The following is a 25,581-nucleotide window of genomic DNA, read 5'->3' as shown; positions in this document are numbered from 1 at the left end:
CGGCGATTTGCACGCCATTCTGAAAAAAAAGTTGTGTTTTAGTTAAGCCTGAACTTAAATTAACTGAATTTTCAGTAACCTTTAAAAATATAGTAATAGTAAACGAACTGTACAATATACAATAAAAAACTACCATCACTGCAATGACGTCATACCCTGAAACGCGGTAACGAAGCAATTCCAATTAAGTACATATACAACTTGTCAACCTTAGCCAAGATTATGTCAGATTAAGGTAAAAATCCGCCTTCTCCGGGTAAGGCGAGGTTCTTTACTCCGCTCGTCATCATCACTCTAGTGAACTTCAGTCCTACCGTTCAGGCGATTGACGTTTCAAGCTGAGGTCCGAATCGCGCAGGAGAAGCCCTTGCACTAGCTGCGGGAAAAGTCCTTTACGGAAGAGCTACATTCTCCAGAACGGACTAATCTGAGCTGTTACGGCCCTATAGGCCAACAGCGTGATTCCATTCAAAACACAAACAAAAAAAGCAACTGAAGAAACCTCATTCCTGTCGAGCTGCACTCGCAACAACAGCGAGATTCAAATAAAAAAGTAGCTACAGGGCTTCAGACCAGTCACTAGTCAGCATTTAGACTGATAGAGAATCCTCCCTTTAGGTCAAAGCAACATCACCATCCTCCACACAAAACTAAGCCGTCAACAAATTCACGGTAAATTGTTAAATCATCAAATAACATTCTTTGTTGAGGCTATGGTTTTTTTATGGGCTTGCCCAAAAAGGACAGTCATCGCATCCCATGGACACTCATTTTTAGTGGGTGCGTTGCTGGCCTTTGAGGGAGGAGTATACTCTTACTTTAAACAATTGGAGGTCGTATCTCTCGCAACGACCCCCGCTGGGCGTCGATTACAGTTCGCTACTTCGCAAAAGAAAGTGTCCTGTGAAGCAGACCGTGAAAAACCTCCAGCCATCAAGGTGGTGTGGTGATGGTGGTGATGCTGATGAATTAATACGGCTCGTACGGAGTTGAAACGGAGCATGGATCAAGCCAAAAACCACTTCAGAACACTTTGTAGAATGTCTCAAAGAGAGAGGCGATCAGTCAGAGATTGACAATTCGTCAAGCCCTTTGCGGGGCATTTTGGTATTTATAAAGCTGGTGTACAATTTAAATAGTATATTTATTAATGTACTTACATCGCCTTCAAAATGGACACCACTCATATTGATCCGTTCCCTTCACAATGTTATCGAACACTAAACACTTACATCGCATTATCACTGATAAGATATCGTATTAAAAACTATAAGTGTGGTGATCCAGTCGGTTTTTCGTTTATGTATTTTGCACCAAATACTTATTACTTCTTTTACTGCCACCCTTACTGTAGATTTGAAGGCAATCTCTTGAAGCGCGTTCAAGTTCATCTCTTGAGTTGTACCCGTCCACTACCTAACGTTGCGAAGATTGATTTCTTCCTTCGAACAAGACGCCGCTCACAAGTTTCCGTAATTGTTTAATGTTCTGTAGATGATAAAATTCAAACATAGGACGTCGAACAAAAATATTAATCGTAAAGTTTCACTTGCGATGTTATTAAAATTTAATTACAACAACAAATATACCTATTATTTATATGTAGTAATCAAAATTGATAAATATCAAAACGATTCCTAGTAGTGGATTAAAATTTATGATAACACATGATATAGTGTTTAATTAATTAGATAGTTTTTTATGCTGATCGCTAGATGGCGCTACTAACAGGGTAAATAGGTTATTTGCAGAATACATTCAGATGGACAATGTCAAAATGTCTACACTTGTGTGGTGTATTGCAAACGTACGAGGCTCGTTTGGACTATTTCAATTAAGATATTCTAAAATTCCGACGTGACTTCATTGATCTAGTTAAAGTCAAAATCATTTATTCATAAAGATAACACAATGTACACTTATGAACGTCAATAAAAAAATATAAATTAAATGCTTCTAATATAACATTTACTGCCAGTGTACAAATCAAGGGCGTAGAACGGAAGAGAAGAACTGGCAATAAACTCTCCGCCACTCTTTTTAATCGCCAAGTTTTTTTTGTATTGCACAACGTTTATATGGAGCTGCAACCATCACACCATGTTCCACATGACATCAGCAGGAGGCATTGTGAAATAGGAGCACGCACTTACATTCTCGTGGGAACAACACGCAAATGCATAGTCAAAAATAACTAACATCACTTCATACATGAATTCAACTACGACCAGTCACCACAATTAGCACCCGTTCACGAGTATCACGCATGGCCAGACATCGATCTGCTTACTGCTGCTTTATCTGCTACTTTTGATGGTCCAGTGAATAGGACATCTCGCTCTTACAACTTGACTACTAATTTTGATGAAAGTATTTAATATATTTTACGAGTCTTCCAACTTAACTCAAATCTCATTATAAATACTTACAATTAGTTTAATTTGAGTTTGAGTTATTATTATTACTGTGTTAGTTATTGTTTTGTGGTTGCTTGTTAATATTTTTCCTTTGCTAGCTCGTTTATGTTCTGATATAATCGATGAGTATGTATAAAATTTGTGGTGTTATATTTTATTGTATAATTTTATGCATACACGTGATTTTAGAACTTATAAATTAATATATATTAAATATCATAATAAAAAATAAAAAATGCGTGCGTACAAAGTTGTGTACTTACAAGAAGTTGTACAAGAAGTGTCAGAAGTGACACTTCTTTGTAAATTAATTTTTACTAAAGATGATCATGTACCAGTATATGATCACTCCACCTTTGTGTATATCTATATTCGCACTGTTTACACGTCCTACTCTTCAAACACAAACTCAAAATAACTTTATTCATATAGGTAAAAAAAGTACACTTATGAACGTCAGAAAATAAGTTAAAATAATTCAAAATTTACATTTACTACCAGTTCGCAAATCAAGTAAAAGAGCGGGCAAGAAGAACTGGCAAGAAACTCTCCGCCACTCTTTTTGATGGCTAAGTTTTGAGTCATACAAATTGTTTGAACTAGACACGACAACCTTCAGACATGGCCCCAGGACCGAGTCGAGCATTGCTACACGGTCCACCACATTACCACCAGCGAGTAGAGCACTTTTGACATCAAATTAAAATTAAAAATGCTTATCATGAACAGTATTTAATTTATTTAATGCATTTAGACAATACATGGCCAATCGTGTTAGTCACTTGACAGTTAGAAAAATCAACTAAAGGAATTTTTATGTTTTCAATCACGCACTTTGCGTGCATATCTTGTACTTGTTTGTATCGTTATAATATGATTTTATTAAGCCTACCTTTTTAGTAGCTACATATAAACATATGAAACATTTTGGTATATTACCTAAACTGTTAGTTTTTTTTTTTTCTCAAAATTTTCTCTCGATAAAATCCTTCCTCAGAGTTCAAGGAACTGATAATTAACTAAACTAAACGAATTGGTAAAGCTGTGCGAGTTTAGCAACATATTTGCGATTAATTTTTATTTATATAGATTAACCAAATGTATATGTATAACTTTATATTGGAACAGGAAATGCACGACCATTTGATAAATCATTTGTCATTATTTATTCAATACAAAAGAGCAGTATAAAATAAAAAATAATTTTAAACAAAAACGTCTAAGACTATTTACCAAATATATTGCTATACGATTTTTGTCAGGCGTTATAATTTTTTTTTCCAAGCATATACGAGTAGAGTATCCTTAAAGTAAGTAAATGAAGCTCTTTTGTTTTTCGTATTATACTTTATGGGTCTGTTAAAGTATTCAATTATATTATATAAATTCTATGTTTAGTAAATTTAAATGGTTGTTACTGCTATATCCTCCTGGATAAATCAATATTTACAAACTATTTATGTAATATATATGATATATATAATACATATATATGAAATATCGACAATGTTAACCAAGTGAAAAATACCAATTTAAAATTCCTATATGCTACGGAAACTACGACGATTGAATGTGCCTATTTCGCAAATATGTTTGGATTTGATTTCCAGCGTAAAAGTTTAGTACTCAGGCACAAATATTGTCGTTAAATATTTGTATATATAGCGCTATAGACAGCAGTGTTGGCTTAGGCTTCAGCTACTCTCATCCCTGAGGTCGTAGGTTCGATCCGCGTCCACCAATTGGACATTGTTGTAACAAACGCTTCGCTTGAATATCATTCAGGCTGCTAGTTAAACGGCGCCGTTAAGTTGAACGGCTAGGCTGTTAATTGACCGGCTCATTAAGCTAGTTGGCTGCGACATATGCATGAACAAGCTGGACTAGGTAACTAAATACATGAGAGGAGATACCTTGGAGCCTAACAACCCTACGGATCAATAAGCCCTACAGCTCTTACTCTTAATAATAATAATGGCCGTCATTTCCAATATTTACAAGAAAGAAAGAATAAAAATCTTATTTATTTTATTATAATATTCCTACAGCTACTCATTAAACAATATTCAAACGATTAAATTATACACAAAAGCCAAAAACTGAATACACATTCAAACATAAACATAAAGCATAGTTTTACCTATTTATACAAAAAAATATAACAAAGTACAAATTCATACTAAATTCTTTATTATAAGTTCTAAGATTCATTGATCATTATAATAAATGTTTAATATAAAGGAAGAATAACAAAGCCATTATTAATAAAAGATGCCAAAGCTTAAATATAACTATTTGCTGGTAATTTGTGTTCTAATGTGAAGGTTCGATACATGGCTGAGTTACGTGAATACTTTTTATTAGACCGAGGAATCTGGAATAGTTGGGTTTGCCTTGTATTTTTTTGTATTATATTATACAGGATATTTAGGTAAAGTTAAGTGCACTGAACACTGGGATTCCCTGTGTTGTGGACAGCCAGGCTTTTCCTTTTAATATTTAGACTGTTATGTAAAAATTATATTTAAACAATTATTGCACAATCATAATATTTTCCATATCAACATAGGACAGTTAACAAGATATTCCTTGAGATTTTAGTAAGTGTATGTAATATGAGTTTTGAAATGTTTATGATTTTGTTTTTGAAGTGATTCTTCTTAATCGGCGTTGGAAAAAAAACTACGGTCACATTTTTCCGTTACGCGCCATCTTTTTCTTGTCCCTATAATGGTTGATTAGAAGAGATTCGAAGCCAATAATGACAAAAACATTTAATAACGATAACAATGATAGTAATAATTCTATTACAATTAATGCAATTCTGTAATAATCTTAGTAGTAAGGTTAAATGAAATAATTGTATCATTTGTATTCATGTCTATAATAGCAAAAGCCTTTTGTTAAAGTTTATCTAATTTAACTTTATTTAACCATTTTCTGTTGAGTTGCATATAGTAGATCATTTTTCTAAAAATAAGGTCATAAAGACGTTTCACTTCTTACGTGTGTACTAGTACACGCAAACATTTTTTAAGGAAGTGGTTAAAGGGCCTCAGAAGGAGAAAAAGCAAACAAAGAAATGTTACATTAAACCTTCCTTAATATTACTACTATTGTGACTTGTCGGTGTCTCGCACCACCTATTAAAGTATAGAACAGCAATCTCAACCGTTAACCATGCTTCAAATGAAATCCGAAGAAAACCATAATATACTGCCTTACACTGTGAACTTTAATATATATTTAACTGGCGGTCCGGTTCGGCTTCTGGATGTAAATATAGCCAGGATTAGAATTCTAACGTGACGGTGATGGACAGGAGCGATTGTTATTTTGTTACAATTATACATGTTTTGAAGAGCAACTTCTTTAGGCGCATGAGCGTAATTTTTTCACGGATGGAACGTCACAAAGATGTGCAACATTTTTGTCAAAGAGAGAGAGCGATTGAGACCGATTGAGAGAGAGTGAGAAAGGGAGATCGAGAAAATAGACACGCTATTGGTTGATGTCTTCGCTTAGTAGTTACATATTAGAACTTTAGATGGCAATTCTGTCGCATAACGTCTTGTTATTTATTTATATTATCATGAGCATGTATCCCGTGTGTATAGAGTGTAAATATAGATATACATATACTGGTACATCATCATCTATTGGGGCTTTTACCTTAGTAATAATTAATTTACAAAGAAGTTTCAATTCGTACCTGTGTACTTTGTACGCACGCACTTTTTTTATAATAAGTATATTTAATTATTTATCAAACCATTACTCCAATATGGCGACTGTTTACACATACATAACTTTACATATAATAATCTTAACTTTTCTTAAGCAAACATACATACATAGTGTACAAAATAAAGCAAAAGTTCCAAATGGAAATGATTGTTTGTAACACAGGTAGTGTTACAGGTCATCAGGCCCCAACCACTTCGGATCGCCAAAAGGATTTAAAACGTATTATGATTAATAAAAAATACACATAAGTGGTTGCAACATTAACAAAATATAAGAAAACACGGAGAATGTATATGTGTCTGAATGTGCGTAATTTTTTCCTGTATTTGTAAATATAGATGAAAGATTTACATTCATATCGATTAAATATATAAAAACCGCACAAACAGCCATATAGAAATAGGCAGGCGTTAATTAATTATCATAACAGTTAATAACTGTTGTCAAAACTTATGTTCTAAAAAAACTCCCTATAAAGACACCTTTGCCTTTAAAAATTTAATCACCGTCCCCTTGAAAGCATTACACGGCAGTGATCTATAACTTCGAGGAATGTGATAAAATTGTAATTGTAAATTACAGCCGTGTTGGATCTGTTGGTAGATTGTATATGCAAGCTTCTTTAAATGTGTTGAACAACTGTGGTTAGTACATAGAAACAACAACACAACTGAAATAGATTTATTTACAACTTTGTCAGTTCACTCAAGGGACCATTAAAAACGTCAATATGTTTACTAATTATTTCTATACATTAAAAAAATGAGAAAATCCCGGCGTTAAAAACTCTCGGTACTATTTTAAAATAGCAAATCATCAAACAACACTTATTGTAAATCAAATATCGCAATTTAATTAGAAGTAGCCTGTCTAGCACTAGTCCCAGGCCCTCTTATCAACTAGATAATCGTTAACTTTATAGTAAACCTTTTTACACAGCTTTTCTTTAATACATATTTTCTTAAATTTATTAAAAGACGTGATTAAAAGAAGTGATAAAAGAGCCTCTAGGATTTTATTAAAGAAAAGTATTCCTTTTCCCAAAAAAGACCTGCGCTTGTTCCGTATTACACTTAGGTTCAATTCTAGTAAACTTATCAATATTTTTGTATACATACATAATATTTTCATAAATAATTGCGAGGGAAAAATAAGTATATTAATTTTATCTCTCACAGATTCCCTACATTTTAAGTTATACATAGCAATTCGTGCAGAATTGCTCTTCTGCACGGATGAAAATATTGTGACATGTGTTACGATAATAGTTTTCAGGTTACGAATAGTAGCAAACGAAAAGATTGCATAATATCAATAAATCGACCTCAAGGAAGAAACAAGCAATACACATTCAGGTGTTAATACATATTTATTGAATCAATGAACCGAAAGAATTACTTTCACTGAAATTTATTGAATTAATTAACACGTATATCGGAGTTATATCAGCGAATTTTTGTTTGATTGAGTTTCTAGTAAATAAAATCATTATTATACTTTTCTTTGTAACAGGAGGCACACGGGGAGGAGGTTTAACTGATGTTAAGTAATACCGGCACCCATGGGCACTCTCAATGACAGAGCTTGATAAACTCGGCGGCCTTTTAAGAATTGGTTCGCTTTTTTCTTTATGGACTCTAAATCGAATTGGTTCGGATATATTTCAGTGGGCAGCTGAATTTACAGTGAAGGTGCGCAGCAAAAGAAAACTCTCAATTATGGAACGGACTTCCAGGTATTTCCAACATTCTCCGTCAACACCTTATTTCGAAGGCTTCCGCCGCACGAATCGACCAAGACTCTGACCTGTACGTAATTATGGAAAATACCAAAGTTTTGACGAGCCTGCCCTTTGTAGTATTCGACACGTTTCTGTTTTGTTTGCACATTGCTGCTGTAGCCTATGGACTCCCTGGTCACGTATGAGTGATCCTAATCGTCCACAAATTCTAAGTCCACCAGTACTTTAGAATTTATCAGTAGTCGAGCCCGATCCAGTAACATAAGTTTTTCTTTACCTCTGGTCATTAGTTCCGCCATTTCCCGTTCCGAGGCAACGTTGTGTCGTTGCTGATTTTGTTGCCTTCAACCGAAATGCTTCCATTCCAGTCCTTCTCATTGAACACAGAGGAAAATATATTGGTTCACGATCCATAAAATACCATGAGCTTATTAGGTAGTCACTTCAGGCAGAGCTATGCTTGCCAAATAGCTGGAGCTGTCAAGGCTCTTTAGACCTGCTGAATAGGGGATCTATTGCCAAGGACTAAACAGCGTTTGGTACGCTTCTTAAAAGTATGGCAGCTCACTTGCGAGTCTTTGAGCAATGTGACTGCCCATTGGTGGTATTACTTGAGATCAGGTGAGCCTGCCGGTTTGTTGTATAAAAAAGGAATTCTTAACCAGTATATGCATGCGGCATATTAATATAAACTCTATATTTTGGTGTTTTAAATATACTCTTAAATTATGATGATTAAAATTGTTAATTTAATTATCTTTAATTGATAGAAATTATACTTATTTGCACTTTTAAATTGCATATATAAATGAATTATCTAGCTACAAATTTTTTACAATGTCCTAAACCTACAAAGTAATAATAAATTGATAAATAGAAAATATATCAGTACCAGGCGTCAACTTAAATATTTTATTATAGCTTGTGCCCACGGTCCAAAAGTTCATAGTAAACAAAATCAAAGTTAGCGTGAAGTCTCGTGTTTCTCTTATTTATATATACTTATAATTATTTAGGGATTAGGAACTAAGTTTGTCCATTTAAAATGCAACCCTCGCAGGCCTTTGCCCTCTTCCTAAATGTATCAGCATATCTGAGTCAAGCAAAAAGGCAAGGAGTGCGGCAGAAATAACACATCTATTTACAATCGTAACATTAACCAGTCTCTAAGCGGCATACTGGGGCGCGGACGCGACGCGCGAACAAATATCGTCTGTGCGCGCGAGCTTGACAGCTGTCACGCAGCTTTTGCAAATGGCCGTGTCGTTTGTCAAAACGCGCGCGAAATAACAAGTGATCTGTGCGTTTTTTTTGCGATGTTTTGTTTATTTGATTCAAAAGATGACTTTCTTTATTAATCTTTGGTGACTGATATATGTAATATTATTGTAAAATACACTTTCAGGTATTGTGACTTTATAAAATATCTATATCGGAGAGCAATTTTGGCCTAGTTGCATAAGTGTGCGATTTTTATCCCCGAGATCGTAGGTTTGATGCCCCGGCTGTGCGCCAGTGGTCTTTCTATCTATTTGCGCTTTTAACATTCGCTCGTACGAACGAAACCATCGTGAGTAAACCGGCTTGCCTTCGATGCTCAGACCTAAAAAGGTTGTAGCGCCACTGATTTATATATTTTTTTATTGTAAATCCATAATAACTACGCGTAATTTCGAAAGAATTAAACTTTTTTTTAACACAATACACTCCCACACAATGCACATTCTCACACACATCTAAACAAGTAAATGATCAGTACATCATGATTATGGCTATATTTTTAATTTGTAAATTGTAAATATTAATAAAAAATATGTTTTAAATATGAATTTACCATTATAATGTAAACAGTTAAAACAGTTCAAAATATTTAATACTCAGCCGTGGCATATGTAACCTAACATTAGTAAAGGTACATATATATTTTAGTTAATAATTAGATGCGTAAACAAAATGTCACCAATCGTCGAACACTTGAAGCTCTTTAGTTTTTCCCATACTCATAAATTGTAATATAACAATAAATAATCGTTTCCGATAATGTCAAAATAATTAAAATTTAATAAAAACAAAATTAAAACAAATTTAAAAAGTTTGGTCCCTGTGGCACACCTTTAAAGCAGGCAGCATTTCCTCGTTGTATTGCGATACTTATTCGATGAGCGAGGAAAGCACCAAGCACTACTTAAATCTTTAATTAGCTTCTGTGGACTTCGACCCTACGTCCTATGAGTCTCTACTCCAAAGGGAACCACATCGAAGTAGAAGGAAAGACTCTTATATTTGAGCCCCCAGCTCTTATACTTGTCCGAGGGAGGTGATAGGGGGGAAACGTGTCCACACAATTAGCATCCCGTACAAAATTCCATCCCATCTTCTAAGGGATTAACGACATCCCATCCAGCCAATTCCCACCATCTCTTGTGACGCCGTTTGGCTTCAAAATGACTAGAACATTGACACACTTAGATTTAAGAACCCTGTAATACGTCAAGTTAGTTTTTTGGTACCGTCGCAACTCCACTACCTATAACTTTACGTTAATTATACGTTAATAGTTTAAACGTAAATTTTAAGCTTCAAACAACTAGTTTCATTTAACGTATATGAACATATGGAAGCGCCGAGCTTAACTCGTGAGAAGCTATTTTTCTATAATTAACAAACGAAAAGTCCCGAAAGATAAAATTGTCATTTCTAGAAACGTCAAGCATGACATCAAAGACAGCCGGACGCGACCAACTTCCTTTTTACTGGAAACGGATACGTTTTTATTGATTTCTAGAAATTTCTATAAATTGATGATCGAAGTTACAGACTATCTAACATTGTGAATTAATGTATTAATATGTTTTTAGACTAGTCTTATACTTTTCTTTGCTTTTATCTGTGCTCAAACATTCACGAAAGAAAAAATCAATATGAATATTAAATACATTTAACTAAGTAAATACCTAATTTGGCTGTGTTGTGTGATGGTGAGTACGTATGGATGTGTATGGATATTCTTAATGCTTCTTTAAAGAAACTTCGTTTCGTTTAAAAATACCATTAAAAATCGTGTTTGACGTGTGTTTTTTGTCGCATAATATAAAGAAACCAAACATTTTTCCACCAGCACTAATACAAAGAACGTTTTGAACGAATTTTCAATGCAGTTTTTCTATTCACAGTTCACACCTTGTTTTATCCTTGAAGGCTGCCTGTGCAGACGAAAACTGCATTCGCAATTTTTTTATTTATAAATTTTCGGAAATATAAAAATCAATTAGATCGTAAAATGGAGGGAAATTTTGAAACTAGAACATCTTTAATTTTACTTTTTACTAGTTTTTTTATAACTAGCCTATTACAAGCTTCATAAACATTTCTTTGTGGCCTACATGTCGTACATTTTTCGATTTTGTCAATATTAAAGTCCTCCATTCTTGGCGATTCCTTTAAGGTCTCTGCAGTTAGGCTATGGAATTCACTTCCCGTCCCAATTCGCTTAGCTCCTTCTCTATCTTCCTTTAAATTTCTTCTGTACAAAGATTACCTGTCCACATCGCATCCCTAGCTTTCTTACTTACTACTAACTGACATGAGACTTATCTTAAATTATCGTGATTTATGTGTCTTTTTAATGTATCATCTTTTTAGTTTAGTTTGTTTTTTTTTTGTTTCCTGTTCAGTTTTGTCTTAATAACTGTGGATAACATGTATTTTTGCACTTCTTGCCTATCTTATGTACTTTAATAGTTTTTTTTTCTTTACTCACAGTGGTTGCCTGGAATAGATCGCTCGAAAGCTATAAGGCCGCCAGTTATGATATAATTATGTTCATTTTTTTATATTGTATGTATGTTTATATTGCAATGTAACGAAGTGTTAATAAATAAATAAAAGTTAAATAACATTTTATATAATCGCTTTTTGGTTTGAGCTATAATTTTCATGTTTTCTTCTCCTATGTCAAACATGTCTACGTCCATTATATGAATACACGAAATAATCATTTTATTGACTCTCTCTTTAATCGGCAACTCATGTCTAAGCTTCGTGGTCAGCAACGTAGCATTTAGACTATAAAAAGATTCAGCGCATTGTATGGTCGAAATGAGATACAATTTGCTGTAAGCTACAAACTATTTGTAATGTGTGTGACGTCATAATTATTATAAAATCTTCGTGGATATTAAACACGTAATAACAAAACATTAGGAAGTTTAAGATTCGTAGTATGACATTCAAATACGTGGAGTTGACATATCGAATGAAGTTCAGTTTCGCGGTCATTTGGAGGGAAAGGCTAAACTAGCCTCCAAAAAGCTTGGTGTGCTCAGCAAGGCGAGACGGTACTTCACTCCGGGCCACCGCTTGCAACTCTATAAAGCGCAAATACGGCCCCACATGGAATACTGTTCTCACCTCTGGGCGGGGGCTCCCCAGTACCAGCTCCTTCCACTTGACCGTATCCAACGAAGAGCGGTTCGAATTGTCGATGACCAATCCCTCTCCGAGCGGCTCGATCCTTTGGCGTTGCGTAGAGATGTGGGGTCACTCTGCATCTTCTCCCGCATTTACCATGGAGAGTGTTCAGAGGAGTTGTTCGGATTATTACCTGCAGCTGAGTTTCATCATCGGACGTCGAGGCAGAATACAAAATTCCACCCGTATCACCTCGATGTCCGCCGTTCCACGACTGAGCGTTTTTCAAGGCAATTTTTGCCGCGCACCACCGCTATGTGGAACCAGCTGCCCACTGAAGTATTTCCGAACCAATTCGACTTAGGGTCCTTCAAGAAAAGAGCGTACAAATTCTTAAAAGGCCGGCAACGCACTCGCGAGCCCTCTGGCATTGAGAGAGTCCATGGGCGGCGGTATCACTTAACATCAGGTGAGCCTCCTGCCCGCTTGCACCCAATTTTCTAAAAAAAAAATACGTTTTTGACATTCGAGTAGCATTCTGGAAACTGGACTGCGAGATTTCCGTTCAGTTTTGTAATTTAACACAAATCAAGAGGAGACCATATCTTTCTCCTTTCTGGGTTCTATGTATGTTTACCATAGTCATTTTGTATGATGATTTGCTACTTTAAAAGAGTACCGTTTTTTATCTCGGCCTACACTCTGTGTTTGCCGATGAGTAGGGAAGTAGACAAATTTAATGACGTGGAATAAGTGATACGTGTATTTTATATTCCATAATAAACATATTTTAAATAAAATCTCTTATACTCTGTTTAGATTTTTCACGAAAACCTTCTTTATCTGCGTTGGAAAAAAATGACCGTCACATTTTTCTTGTCCTTACCACGGTTGATTCGAAGAGATTAAAAGCCATTAATAACAAAAATATAAAATAAAGATAATAATTATATTACAATCTAATCTTACTAGTAATAAGGTAAAATGAAGTAATTGTATTATTTGTATTCATGTCTATGATAATAAAAGCCTTTTGTTAAACATTGTCTAATTTAACTTTATTTAAAACCAATTTCTGTAATGTTGCATATAGTAGATCATTTTTAGAAAAATAAGGTCATAAAGAAGTTTTACTTCTTTCGTGTGTACACTACGAACGTCAAACTCACCTATTAATGTTAAAAATCGTCTAATAAATTACCTAAACTCTGCGATCAAAAATATTAGTATGTATTATTAATACTTCACCTGTCATAAAAAGAAAACTGTGGACCTGTGTGCGCTTGTGTGGGTGCGCCGGTGTATGTGTGCTGTCTGTACTATACTATTGACATTAGCTGTAATAAAAAGTTTTGTTACATGTTGTGTCATTCACGCAATTACTCTAACCATAGAGTCAATATTTTTAATCCTTCACGTACAAATCAAATCGACACAATATAGATACACTAATATATAATATAGTTACACTATTAGAGTTGTGCACTGAAATGTCAATAATTTATTCTGACAGTTATTGCCGCATTATTTCAATGTCCATCAATCTCAGACAATGTATATTTAAAGAAATATTGTATGCTTATATGACTACTATATATAATATGTTTAACACTTGCCGCGTGCCACTACTATGTGGAACCAGCTGCCCACTAAAGTATTTCCGAACCTTTGACTTAGCATATATAAGAGACTGCTGGCATGGTCATCCATGGATATAATCATTTCACATTCGGTGAGTCATCTGCCGTTTGCCCCCCGTTGTGTAAAAAAGAAGGCCGGCAACGCTCTTGCGAGCCCTCTGGCATTGAGAGTGTCCAGGGGTAAAATCATTTAACATCAATGAGCCCTCTGCCCGTTTGCCCACTGTTCTTAAAAAAAATATATATATAATACATTAAATCTTCCAAAAAAATATAGATCCATCCTGTCACCACAATTTTACACACCACTGCCTTTGTGCAGCTTTCCACATTGGTTGGCTTAACTTCTTCTTCCATTGGGCGTGTGATGATGATGGCCTCGCGGCTTCATTCAGCTTCCCTGAGGACGTAGGTTCCCCGGCTATGCTCCAATGGACTTTCTTCCTATGTGCGACTTTAACATTCCTCGAACGGTGAAAGTAGACATCATGAGGAAACCGGCTTGCCTTAGACCCAACGGCGTGGGTGGCCTAACCTAACCCAGTCGACGGCGTGTATCAGGAAGCTGATCACCTACTTGCCTGTCAGTCAATCTTCTCACTAGGCCCGTTGGTCAAGTTGAATATACTCGACATTCACATTCTTCTTAATAGTTTAAGGTTACGGAATTGTTTGCTACATTCCCTATCCACAGAACGCGTTTAACTAGAAATAAATATCCATTTTACAAGCCTGTCCCACGTATGTGCTCGTTACTGGTCCTGTTAACAGATTGTATTGGATTTCCAAAACTGCGATGAAAAATCAGTGGACGCAACTCGAACTCTGCAACTCCATGGAGATCTTTCGCCGAGTCGTTCTGTTCTGTTACAAACGAAAATGCATTCAAAGGAAGTAATGTAATATTATTAAACTGTATACCTAGATATTTATTAAAACCTCAACAACAATAAAAAGATATTCTATTCGAAATTCTATTTCATACAGAGCATTAATCTGTTTGGCTATGAGCCTATGGATTTACGCACTGTATCCAAGGGAAATTTCGGCACTGCTTGCTGCAAAGATTTTTTGAGAGACTGTGTCGTTAAAAGCAGACCATGTCCTGTAAAACTGACCATTTGAAGTCTGAAGGGTTGTGGTCTGAGCTATATGAGCTATTGGTGATGTTTGAGGGCAAAAAATAACATAAAGTGCCCTACAATAAAACTTTGTCATTCAAAAGAAATTTAAAAAATACACTACAATTTATTACTGTCTGGGATTTCTGTTTGACGCACATTTTAATAAGCAATGAGGTGATCATCTTGTGTTTAACTCTGTCAAGTTAAAAGTCATAACTAAAAATAAAAAATAAACTGTCAAACTATTTGTTTGATATTTTGAGTGAAAGAACTTTTTGTATAAAAAGGAATTTCGTGTAACTATTGTTTGAAGCAGTTCCTAATAAATGCGTTCCTAATAAATAAATTCTTGCTAGGCAGAAATTTAGCACTGATGACGACGTAATCGCCGAAAGTGAAGCCTATTATGAGGCTAAAGACTATTAAATAATGTTATAAAAATGTTATCGAAAAATTGTATGACCGAAACGTTGTATCGCTCTCTTTTTTATATAGAACATGGGTCAAACGTGCAGAAGGCTCACCTGATGTTAAGTGATACCGCCGCCCATGGACTCTTAACGCCAGAGGGCTCGCGAGTGCGTTGCCGGCCTTTTTTCATATTGAATAATCAAAACAAATTGTGAAAAAAAAACAAATGTCTCTGTTAGTCTACGAGCATATCAGACCACCTATTTATATAATTAGATTATTATTATATAATTAAACTAGATTGTTTATTAGTACAAACAAATCAATCAGCAGGTCAGTGCGCAGCCACGAGCTACGCACCAATTCTGTCATTTCTCTGGCAATGGACTCATTGAGTCATGGCTTTGTTAAAAATAAAAACACGTGGTAATGACATACGCTGATTTATTGGTGAATTATTGCGTTATGTCATCTGTAGTTTGCGTGTGTGTGTTTTACACTAGCTTCCCAAGCGTTTTAAAGTTCTTATACCACGAAATCTAATTGCATTCATTTGTGACATAGCAATTAACATTTCAGTATTTCGCTTGTATTTTGTTGTACGCCAGTGGTTAATAAAAACTAAAATCCTCTTTTATTTGCAGCACCCAGGAACTGTATATTTTGTTTAATTAATACTATTTCTTTAATAATATAAACATACAATACCACGGACAAAAATATAATTAGGCACCCACAACGTAGGGGCTCCTTGTGGGAACCATTCGAAATTTTGTCCATATTTTTGTCATTAACAAAAGTTAAATTTTATATGGCTAGTTGTGCGGCTTTTTTATTATTAATCAATCTGAATGTACTGCTTTTTTTTAAAGTAAATTTATTATTATCATAACATGTAAAGTATAATTTAGAAAAAACTAAATGAAGTGCGTAAAACATTTCAAACTCAAAAAATACATGTAAGAAATTTATAACGAGCTAGGTATATCCATATTATATAGGTAAATAAATTTCAAAGTATAAGTTTTTTATGTTTGTCTATTAAATATTGTATTTTGTTTTTCTTGTACCGGTGTATCAGTGTGCCGAGCGTTGGCGAGCTTTAACATAAATACATTTAGTAAAATAACAAATGAACATTAATATTTGTGGGAATGACACTAATGACCGTTATTTTTTTATCTTCATAAATATAATAAATTCTATAAAAATTTTATAGAACTGTTCAAATTCTGTCCTTTATAACTCGTATGATTAATGTAGTACCTTACGTCGACAATAGATGGCGCTAAATTAAATGGAAAGTTTCGAAAAAATCCTGTGTCCTTACAAACATCGTAATTAATTTTCTAATAGACAGCCTTTTGTAGCTGGCACCTCAATTTTTAAAGTCTCCTTACGAAGTTGTCCTTCCCCTTAAAAGCGAGTGTTAAATGCGCACATAGAGAGTCCAGAGTCCAGTATTCAGTCACCTGGTCTGTCCAATTTAATATAAATAAATTGCCTTTATTCGAGTACATTATCAGGATAATATTAAGTTAATATGAAGTGTGTCTCTCATCCTCGTCATTTTTCAATTCTTCCCCCGTACCCCTTTTACAAAATCTAAATACGTTACAGCATATAACATTTTAATCAATTATTTTCCTGGATGAAGACCTCCAAAATGTCCATATTTCATAGAAAATGGCACGCAGCAAGAATTAGATTTGGCCGAGATTCAAACCAATACTACTCTTTATAAACAAACATACTTGTTTATCAGGGGTCTGTTATCGAACAGATTCTTTTCATATTTTGGTCATAAATCAAAATACTGCGGAGTAAACAATTTGATGGCCTAGATTTTTATTTGTTATAATACAATAAGAAAGGTTGTAATGCCACAAATTTAATTTACATTGTAATAAAAACTAAAAAAATATGAATCAAATCGTTATCTGTGTTTTATTACTCATATTAGTATCAATGGAACCACAGATATCTATTTTATTAACGCGTTTGTGATCTATTGTTTGATGTTTTATAGCTACAAGGTTTTAAAAGCTTGCGTTTATTATCATAATTATTATGTACGTTTCCAATAGACAATACCTAAAAATATATTTATAAAAACGAAAAAAAAGTTCTATTAGCAATCTGTGCTAAAAAGTTTCTATATGAACATCGTTACGTTTTCAATTGCCGCTGGAAATCTTTGAAAATCTTCTAACAAAACATCTCAACACTCGCAAACCATTGAAAATATTCAGTGGGAATTTTGCTCCAGAAGTGATTGATGTATAAATATCTGACTCCATTCGTATCAAGTGTTTTATTTATACCAGTTCACATATTCACTCCAGCCGTAGCGGACATGAGCAACCCTTGACAAAGCCATGTTCAACTTTTTTAAAAGAAAATCGAAGGCCGACAGCGCGAGCACGCCCGAGCCGGTCCGAAAACAACCGAGCTCTGAGCACACAAAGCTAATTTCAGTCGAAGCGCGCGCGCAAAACGACAATGTCACAAACGAAAAAACGGGAACGACACGCAAAGATGTAGTGAATTTATTACTACCCGAAACAGATTACAGCCAGAAGACCACAGTTGGTGCATTCCTCAACATCATGGGTCGCAAGAGACGCAATAAACGAAAGCGTGAATCCTGTCGAACGCAGGAGAACCCGAGCAACAACCATATAGACCGCCCCGCATCGCCTACACTTGCCAAAAATACCGAAGACGCGCCGCGTACGGCTGACGATTCGGACTGCGTTAGGCAGCTCGTCCTATCGAAGTACGCAAAGACTCCCAGACAACACGTGTCACATGTGTACGTGAACGAACCAAATTTGGATGATAAACGACATGCAGAGGCACTCCTGCGCGAGATTGCGAAGACTATAGACTGTAACATAGATCTCAATGACCAAATGGGTATAGAAAACAGCAAACCAGAACCAGTTTACGACACGGTTGAGGAGAATATTGACGCATACAAAAACGAACTCAAAGGAGAATTGGAGAAGCTGTTACAAGAGGATAGCGGTGATAAAATATCTACAGAAGGTCTAGAGTCGTCTGCATTTATAAAGAAATCGAACTTGAAGCCTCCACGCTCTGAGGAGGGGTGTTCGGATGACGACAGATCTGATAATGGAAAGAAACGGGTGACGTTCAGAAAGCATATTGTCTTCGATGATGGCGAGCAACAGACTGATGAAGAGGCAGATTCGTCGTTCGAATCGCTTACTTCTGAAGAACCGGAGTATTTAGAAGATGACCCGGATTATAACAAGACTATCATTAAAGTTGAGAGTCCCTTGATTCGGATTGACTGTGTTGAAGATTTGAAACGGATATCCGGCGATAACAGTGATAGTGGTTTCCTTGAGTGTGATAAGGAGTCCGGTGATGAGACAAGTGTGAAAAGTGTTGAGAGTGAGAGTGAGGAGGAAATAGAGAGGCAGGAGGAGTTAGAAGAGGACAGCGATATAGTCGTCATTGAGGAATCGGATGCGTGAGTATTTTTTGGTTTATATATTTAAACTTAATCAATAATGAAGGCGTATTTATTATCACCTATATATAACTACATTTAAAGTAATTATAACAATAGGCCGCCCGTTGAATATTTTTCAAACGTGTGCAAGCAACTAGTCATTAAAAATTACCTTTTATTATATACGTTATAATAAATACGTAAATACGAAGTAAGAATAAATAATTAACTAAATTAATTTCATATATATTATATGTGATACATTTTTGGACGTTAAACAATGATATTAAATCTCTAGGAAAATTTGTTGAAATCAAACACAAACAAATTTTACTCTAACCACTTTACTAAGGCAACTTTGAAATTGTTTATGGTCAGAGGTTAATATACGCTTTTTTACTTTAAATTTTGAATCTGTAGATTTAATAAAGATATATTTTTAATTTGTGAGTAGGCAGACCATTACTGTAAACGGTAGATTTTGAAAGTGTTACTATTAGGGAAACAATTACCAATAACTTTTAATGTTTAAGTTAAACTTGAATATTGAGAAATTCATTTACAATGATCAAATAGAAAATAAAATACTGAAACGTATGTATGGTATAATCTACAAGTCAAAATGGCGCCCAAAAACAGTGAAATTCAGAAAATTATTTGGCATCTGTGGAAAAGTTTCGACCTAAATGATGACCAGTCTAACTACTGGTGGCCTTAAGAGCATCATCTGCGAGGCTCGGACCTCGGCTTGGGCCGTGGCAAGGTGGTCAATCGCTTGAAGCAATCGATGGAAGTTCACTGGAAAAGTACGAAGTATAGTTCGTTCGTTCGTATAGCCTTCCCCGATGAAGGCAGTATCTTTACGGGGGCGGGGGAAAGGCCAAGGCTAGCCGGTCGGGAAGTCGTATATATCCTTAGTTTGACGCGCGTTGCAAGGTATGACGTCTTTCCAGGGTATCATTATCCTATTTGTCTCAAGGTGCGATCTTTTGTCTTGTGTCAAATCTAATACTTTTGACGTACGGGAGTATAGCAGTAGGTCTCGTTTGTCTAAGGCTGTGGTATGGTTATAGAACATTGATGTCAATAATAAACAATATTCCAGAGATAACATTTCAAAATTCTTTTAAACTCTTTTCGTCTCTTTTTATCACAAAATAATTTCTTCTCCCAGAATAATGATTTCAACTAGTAATAATATACTATAAAGTCTATGCAAACCTACAAATAAGAAATCCTACTTGGCAGTGAACAGTGTTTTAGATAGGTTAGTAGAACAGCGGAATCCATTTGATATATTTTCTGTATATTATATTATCGTGTAACCAAACACCTTCGAAAGGAAGCCTTTTTGTTATAAAAAAAAATCACGTCAAATAATAACCAATATCACCTCATTTGATTTTTCATATGTCAAATCGCTTTAATAATAAAATACAAAAATGTATTGCTTTTCATAACACCATGAGCCTATTTTATTTAAGATTATTCTAGGTACATGTCTTCATATATAATTATCAAATTAATATATTATAATCGGTTGTAAATTTCATTAAAAGTCAAATCAATTCTTTCAATTAGATTTAAAAGGTTGACATTTGAAAGTCAAAATTACAAGTTTATATTATTTAAAAAAAAACTAGTTGCCCCTTCCAAAAGGTAGTTTCAACTGAAGAAGAATGTGCAAGAAACTCCATACTTAATGTTTAAAAATATTTTGTATACATGGAATTGATAATTATATGTGAAGACATGTACCTAGAACAAAATAACTACTATACAAAAATGAAATAGGCCCATTGTTTTATAAAAACAATCCAGCAATGCATTTTTGTATTATATTATTTTAAAAGACGAGGTATAGGTAGTTTTGATTTGGTGTTTTTTGAGACGTAAATTTCTTAAATTTTTGAATTATATTTTAAAATCGATTTTAGTACTGTTATACTATTAACGTGGCAACACTTAAAAAAAAACAAAGGATATAGGTATAGATTATAATTTGGCGGTTTTTTTAATAACTCATTTATGTAATAACGGAACTTAAAAAAGGGTTCAAGTTCGTAGGCTAACGTAGAAAAAAGTTTTTTTTTGTTTATTCAATATACATAGTTGCGATACAATGATAAGGTCATAACCATTTTTACAGTACTATGTGTCTAAAGCCTCAATATAGGTTTCAGTTTCGGAGTGAAGATGTAATATCAATCTAACACTGCAATATTTCTGCCCAGCCAGCATTCTGTTGAGGTAAAATCTGCAGAATACGATGGAATAAATTCGGATTTACGCTTGAACAGCTTCAAACTGCTCAGGATTTGTTATTTTTGGTCTTTTCCATTTGTTTAAACAAAATGTTACTTTACTGAAAACTTTATTTCACATTAACTAATAGTACGACAGTTGTCAATTGTATGAACGTGACTTTTGTTTATGGGTAACTATTATATTTTTTAAATACTAGTAGCGCCATCTACCGGCCTACGAACTTTTCAGTCGTCGGTTAGACCAACCTAGGATTAAACAGCAGTTATCCGGAGCTGGATGTTATTGGTAGTGGGGTGATCAATTTTTAAAAAATTGCCGCTGTTTTGCTTGTAATTTTTAGTTCTCAATTTTTTTTGTAACATTTATGTTTACCAGAATTGTCATATAGATAAAAGAGCTATAACATATATATGTGGATATAGTATTATCTATGATGTGGTAAACTTCATTAAATAAATAAAGTACAACGCACAAAAACAGAAAGTAATAATAAAACAATTTGATCCATAATTTCGTTCGTTGTCGATTTTTCATTAACATCCGTTGACGTACATCGTCCGTGTGGTTATTTTTAACTTTAAATGCGTCTTCATTAAACACTAGTCACGCCCACGGCTTTGTGTGAATCTCCAAGATTTAGCGGAATAAAAGGTATATTTTTCTATTAACAAGTGACGATTTGCTAAGAAAAATATGTATTATGTGTTTCCCGCGTTTTTATTTTATTGCCATATCTTCAAATATTTATTAAAGCTAATGTTATCAAGGGCAATATTATTGAGATTGCAATAACTCGACAAGGTTCGTTTAGATTATCAAGCAAGTTTCGGTTAGGTTTAGGTGTTAATTATTGTTTTAAATTTACTAAAATATAACGATTTTAGTCGAAGAGCTCGCAAAAATCTTGCCCAAGTGTACAAAATCCAGACGCCATATGCCCGATTCTTTTTAATAATTCGTTAAAGTTTTCGAATGGATAACTGCCCTATTAATACCTGTAAATCTATTTTTGTTCAGTCCAATTAAACCGAGTTTAAATAATCTTTGGTTGATGTCAGTGACAGCTCAAAAACGTCAAACGCATAACATAATAGATAAACTAACCTCAAATGTATCTTAGTCTTTTTAAAATTATAAATAGAAATATATTACTAATATTCTTGCTTTTGTATTATTGCATTACATAAATATATAGTTCACTGTAAATGTATGATTCATAGTAAAACGCGCGTATGACACGTATTGTCTATGATATATTCAAATTTTTAGTTATCTGTGGAAGCGTCATCAATCACGCGTAGTAATGCGAGTTTTGGCGCCATTCATACGTACAGTACTTCGCGGGTGAATTTTTATTATTTCATAAATGTTAATAGTATGACAATTTATTCGCGGGAAATTATTAATTCTTATTTTAAATTTCAATTAAATTAGTTTAGTTACTAACCTTTGATAATAGTGAATATGAAGAAATATATTACATGAACGTTTTAGAATAGTAGTAAAAAACTGTGATGAGAATTTTCGCGCCATTCCGTCTTGTACTAAATTGCGCGGGAGAAATTTTATTCTTATTTTAAAATTTACTTTGTTTTTAAATTGATTATATCGAGTAATCGTTAAAAGGCTAGTTTGGTTTAGATAAGATATTATTGGCGCAAAAAAGTGTTTTGGATTTGGCGGGAATTTTATATTCTTATTTCAAAATTTATTGAGTTTATCGAATAAAAAGTAATTGGCTTAGTTTTTTTTATAAGCTGACGTATGCTGACGTTAATTTTGACGCCATTACGTCTTGCACTGAATTTGGCGGAAGAATTATTGTTCTTTCTCTTGTCGTTCTTAAGTTTCGTGTCTATGATAATAGTGTATTGAAATTGTTGATGATGAAATCTAAAATTTGGTACGTATTAAATAAATAAAATTGTTTTTCAATATTCACGAATGTTTTAAAGCGGATACGTGATGTTTTTGATATTGTTTATATTGCAATTTTCGAATTTGGATTAACGCCAATGTTATTGAGAAATGAGATCATAGTATATTTATTTCCCCAAACGTACGATATGTCTGAAAAACATATTATCGTACGCAACTATACAGTATTTACAATATTCTTAATGTACATTGTAATAATAATTATTAAAAATATTAATAGAAAAATAAAAACATATGTAATGTTTGGTCCCTGTGGCAGTACACCTTGAATGCTGACATTCCTCGGTGTATTACTTATTGAGCGAGAAGAGCACCAGCTCTGGGGTTACCGGTACCAGACGCCAACTTAAAACTTTAATGATTCCGCAATTACCACAGGGACCAAACTTTTTTTGATTGGTTTAAATTTTCTATTTATCGAGCTTTTATTATTTTTGCTTAAATTAATTTATAAAGAATTAGTATTCAAAGGGGGAACACTGCCAGTATCTTAGCTAACACTTAGTACTCCTTTTAATAATATTTTTTAAGGTTAGTTATTGTTTTCTGTGAATAAAAAATAAGAATAATCGTTACAACTATTATGAGATAGATAAATAAATACTTTTGAGCGGATTAAAAGCTTAATTTCGTGGGATTTTGATTGAGTATACCTTTCATAAATTGCTACAATAACCATTTTTATATATGTGGGTAACACTGAAAATGTTTAGAACTGGCCAATTAGAAACATTGCTAATGAAATTATTTTTTAATTTCAATTTTAGAACACTTTAGTAACCTAATGTAGTATATTGCATTCATTTGTCATTTGTTTTTGTGAATTGGCGGCAAATCTAAAACTCTTGTTACATGTGAAAATGAACCAAATGCGAAAAAAATTTGGTCAATGATTTACTCAATAACAAAGCTATGATAGGCTGCGATTAGCATTTCTTAATGAAGCCCCATCTCGTGCCACTATTTACAATTGGTTTAACGAGTTTAAGCGTGGACGCAGCAATCTCAATGATGATCCGTGTGAGGTACGTCCTTTAACAGCGACTACTGAAGATAACATTAGTGCTGTGCAACGCATGATAGAGGAAGATAAGAGAGTGACCTATCAGCAGATACGGGTAAGCCTAAGCACTGGTATGAGTCAAGTTTTTAAAATATTACACGAACATTTAGCCGTCAGGAAGGTTTGTACCAGATGGATTCTCCATTCTTTAACCGACGACCAGAAACACCTCCGCATGTACTGGTGAATATTTCACTATGGCAGGTGTCGAGATAATGCGTCATCATACAGTTCTGACCTGGCGCCCTGTGACTGTCATTTATACCCAAGAACTAAAGATAAAATTCGAGGTATTCGCTTTACGAGCCCTGAAGATGCGGTGAAGGCGTACGAAAACGCCATGGAAGAGACCCCTAAGATCTTCCTTATGGGTCTCTTATGGGCCCACTGCTTTTCTCAGTGGTTCCATCAAATGTGACGATGTGTAGAGAGGAACGGAGATTACTTCGAAGAACAATAAAAGTATTGGCAACTTTCTACATAAATCTGTTTTTCATTCTAAACATTTTCAGTGTTACCTAGGTAATAATAATAAAATGACGTTAAAGTTATTTAAAAACATTACCGTTTTCTATTATCAAACTATAAATCACTATCTGTATCCAGTATCTAAATACATTTGTTCAAGTGGAACATGTGTTTTGTATTAACTGTATTTGAAATGGATTCCAATGTTTAACTGTTATCATTAAAAAAATATATTTTCTGTTAAACAGTATATATAAATGGAAACTAGAAAATACAATTGAAGTTAGATAATAAAAATGTTGGGCATTTTCTCACTGTACGGTTCCTGGGTCATGTTTAAAGTGACCACCAGTTATTCATTGGTTATACCATTGGTTTAATTTAGGTCAAGTAATAAGTAGTCAATGAAAAATAACTACATTTTTTTTAAAGTCATTTATTAAGAAAAATGAGATTAAAAGGCTTAAAAGTTACGAATCATAAAATATAGGTACCCAAAATGATTAGTTATATTTATCAGAAAAACAAATTTGTTTTAATATAGCTCGTGACTATTTCCAATAAGAATGAAACTCTAGCCACGGTTGTTTCGCGCGGTATCACAAAACGAGACAATTTTGCATCCCATAATTAATTTCGGGGATACCGGAACTCGTAATTGGAAAAAGGCACAATCCCGTTCAAAACGGGACGTCTGGTCACGTTACTCATGGGGAGCTTTAAATAATAGAGGATATTTGTTTTACATTATTAACAACTCGCGTATAATAGAAAATGTTAATTGGTATGAAACGAATGAATGAAATGAAACTGCTGAGAGAGTGCCTACGCCTGGCTATACTCTTGGGGCGTAACTCCCAAACTATAGTT

At 34.2% G+C, this 25,581-nt stretch overlaps 1 protein-coding gene across 6 annotated transcripts in view; it reads left to right on the top strand.

Moving 5' to 3' along the window:
• LOC123717982 (apical junction molecule) overlaps nucleotides 1-25,581 on the top strand; it is a 48,265-nt gene that overhangs the window by 5,350 nt on the left and 17,334 nt on the right. For 2 of the 6 annotated variants that reach the window (XM_045674298.1, XM_045674299.1), the window contains exon 1: nucleotides 17,727-18,992. The exons of 1 other annotated variant lie outside the window; for it this stretch is intronic. In XM_045674298.1, the coding sequence (XP_045530254.1) occupies nucleotides 17,869-18,992 (1,124 nt within the window). In that variant the 5' untranslated portion in view covers nucleotides 17,727-17,868. Of the gene's footprint in view, nucleotides 1-17,694; nucleotides 18,993-25,581 lie in introns of those variants that run through there. 3 more of the 6 variants (XM_045674300.1, XM_045674296.1, XM_045674297.1) reach the window with 3 other exon arrangements.

This window comes from Pieris brassicae, chromosome 14 (assembly GCF_905147105.1).
Source record: "Pieris brassicae chromosome 14, ilPieBrab1.1, whole genome shotgun sequence".
NCBI lineage: Eukaryota > Metazoa > Arthropoda > Insecta > Lepidoptera > Pieridae > Pieris > Pieris brassicae.
Note: the sequence above shows the minus strand (reverse complement) of the source record. Positions and strands in the feature narration are given on the sequence as shown.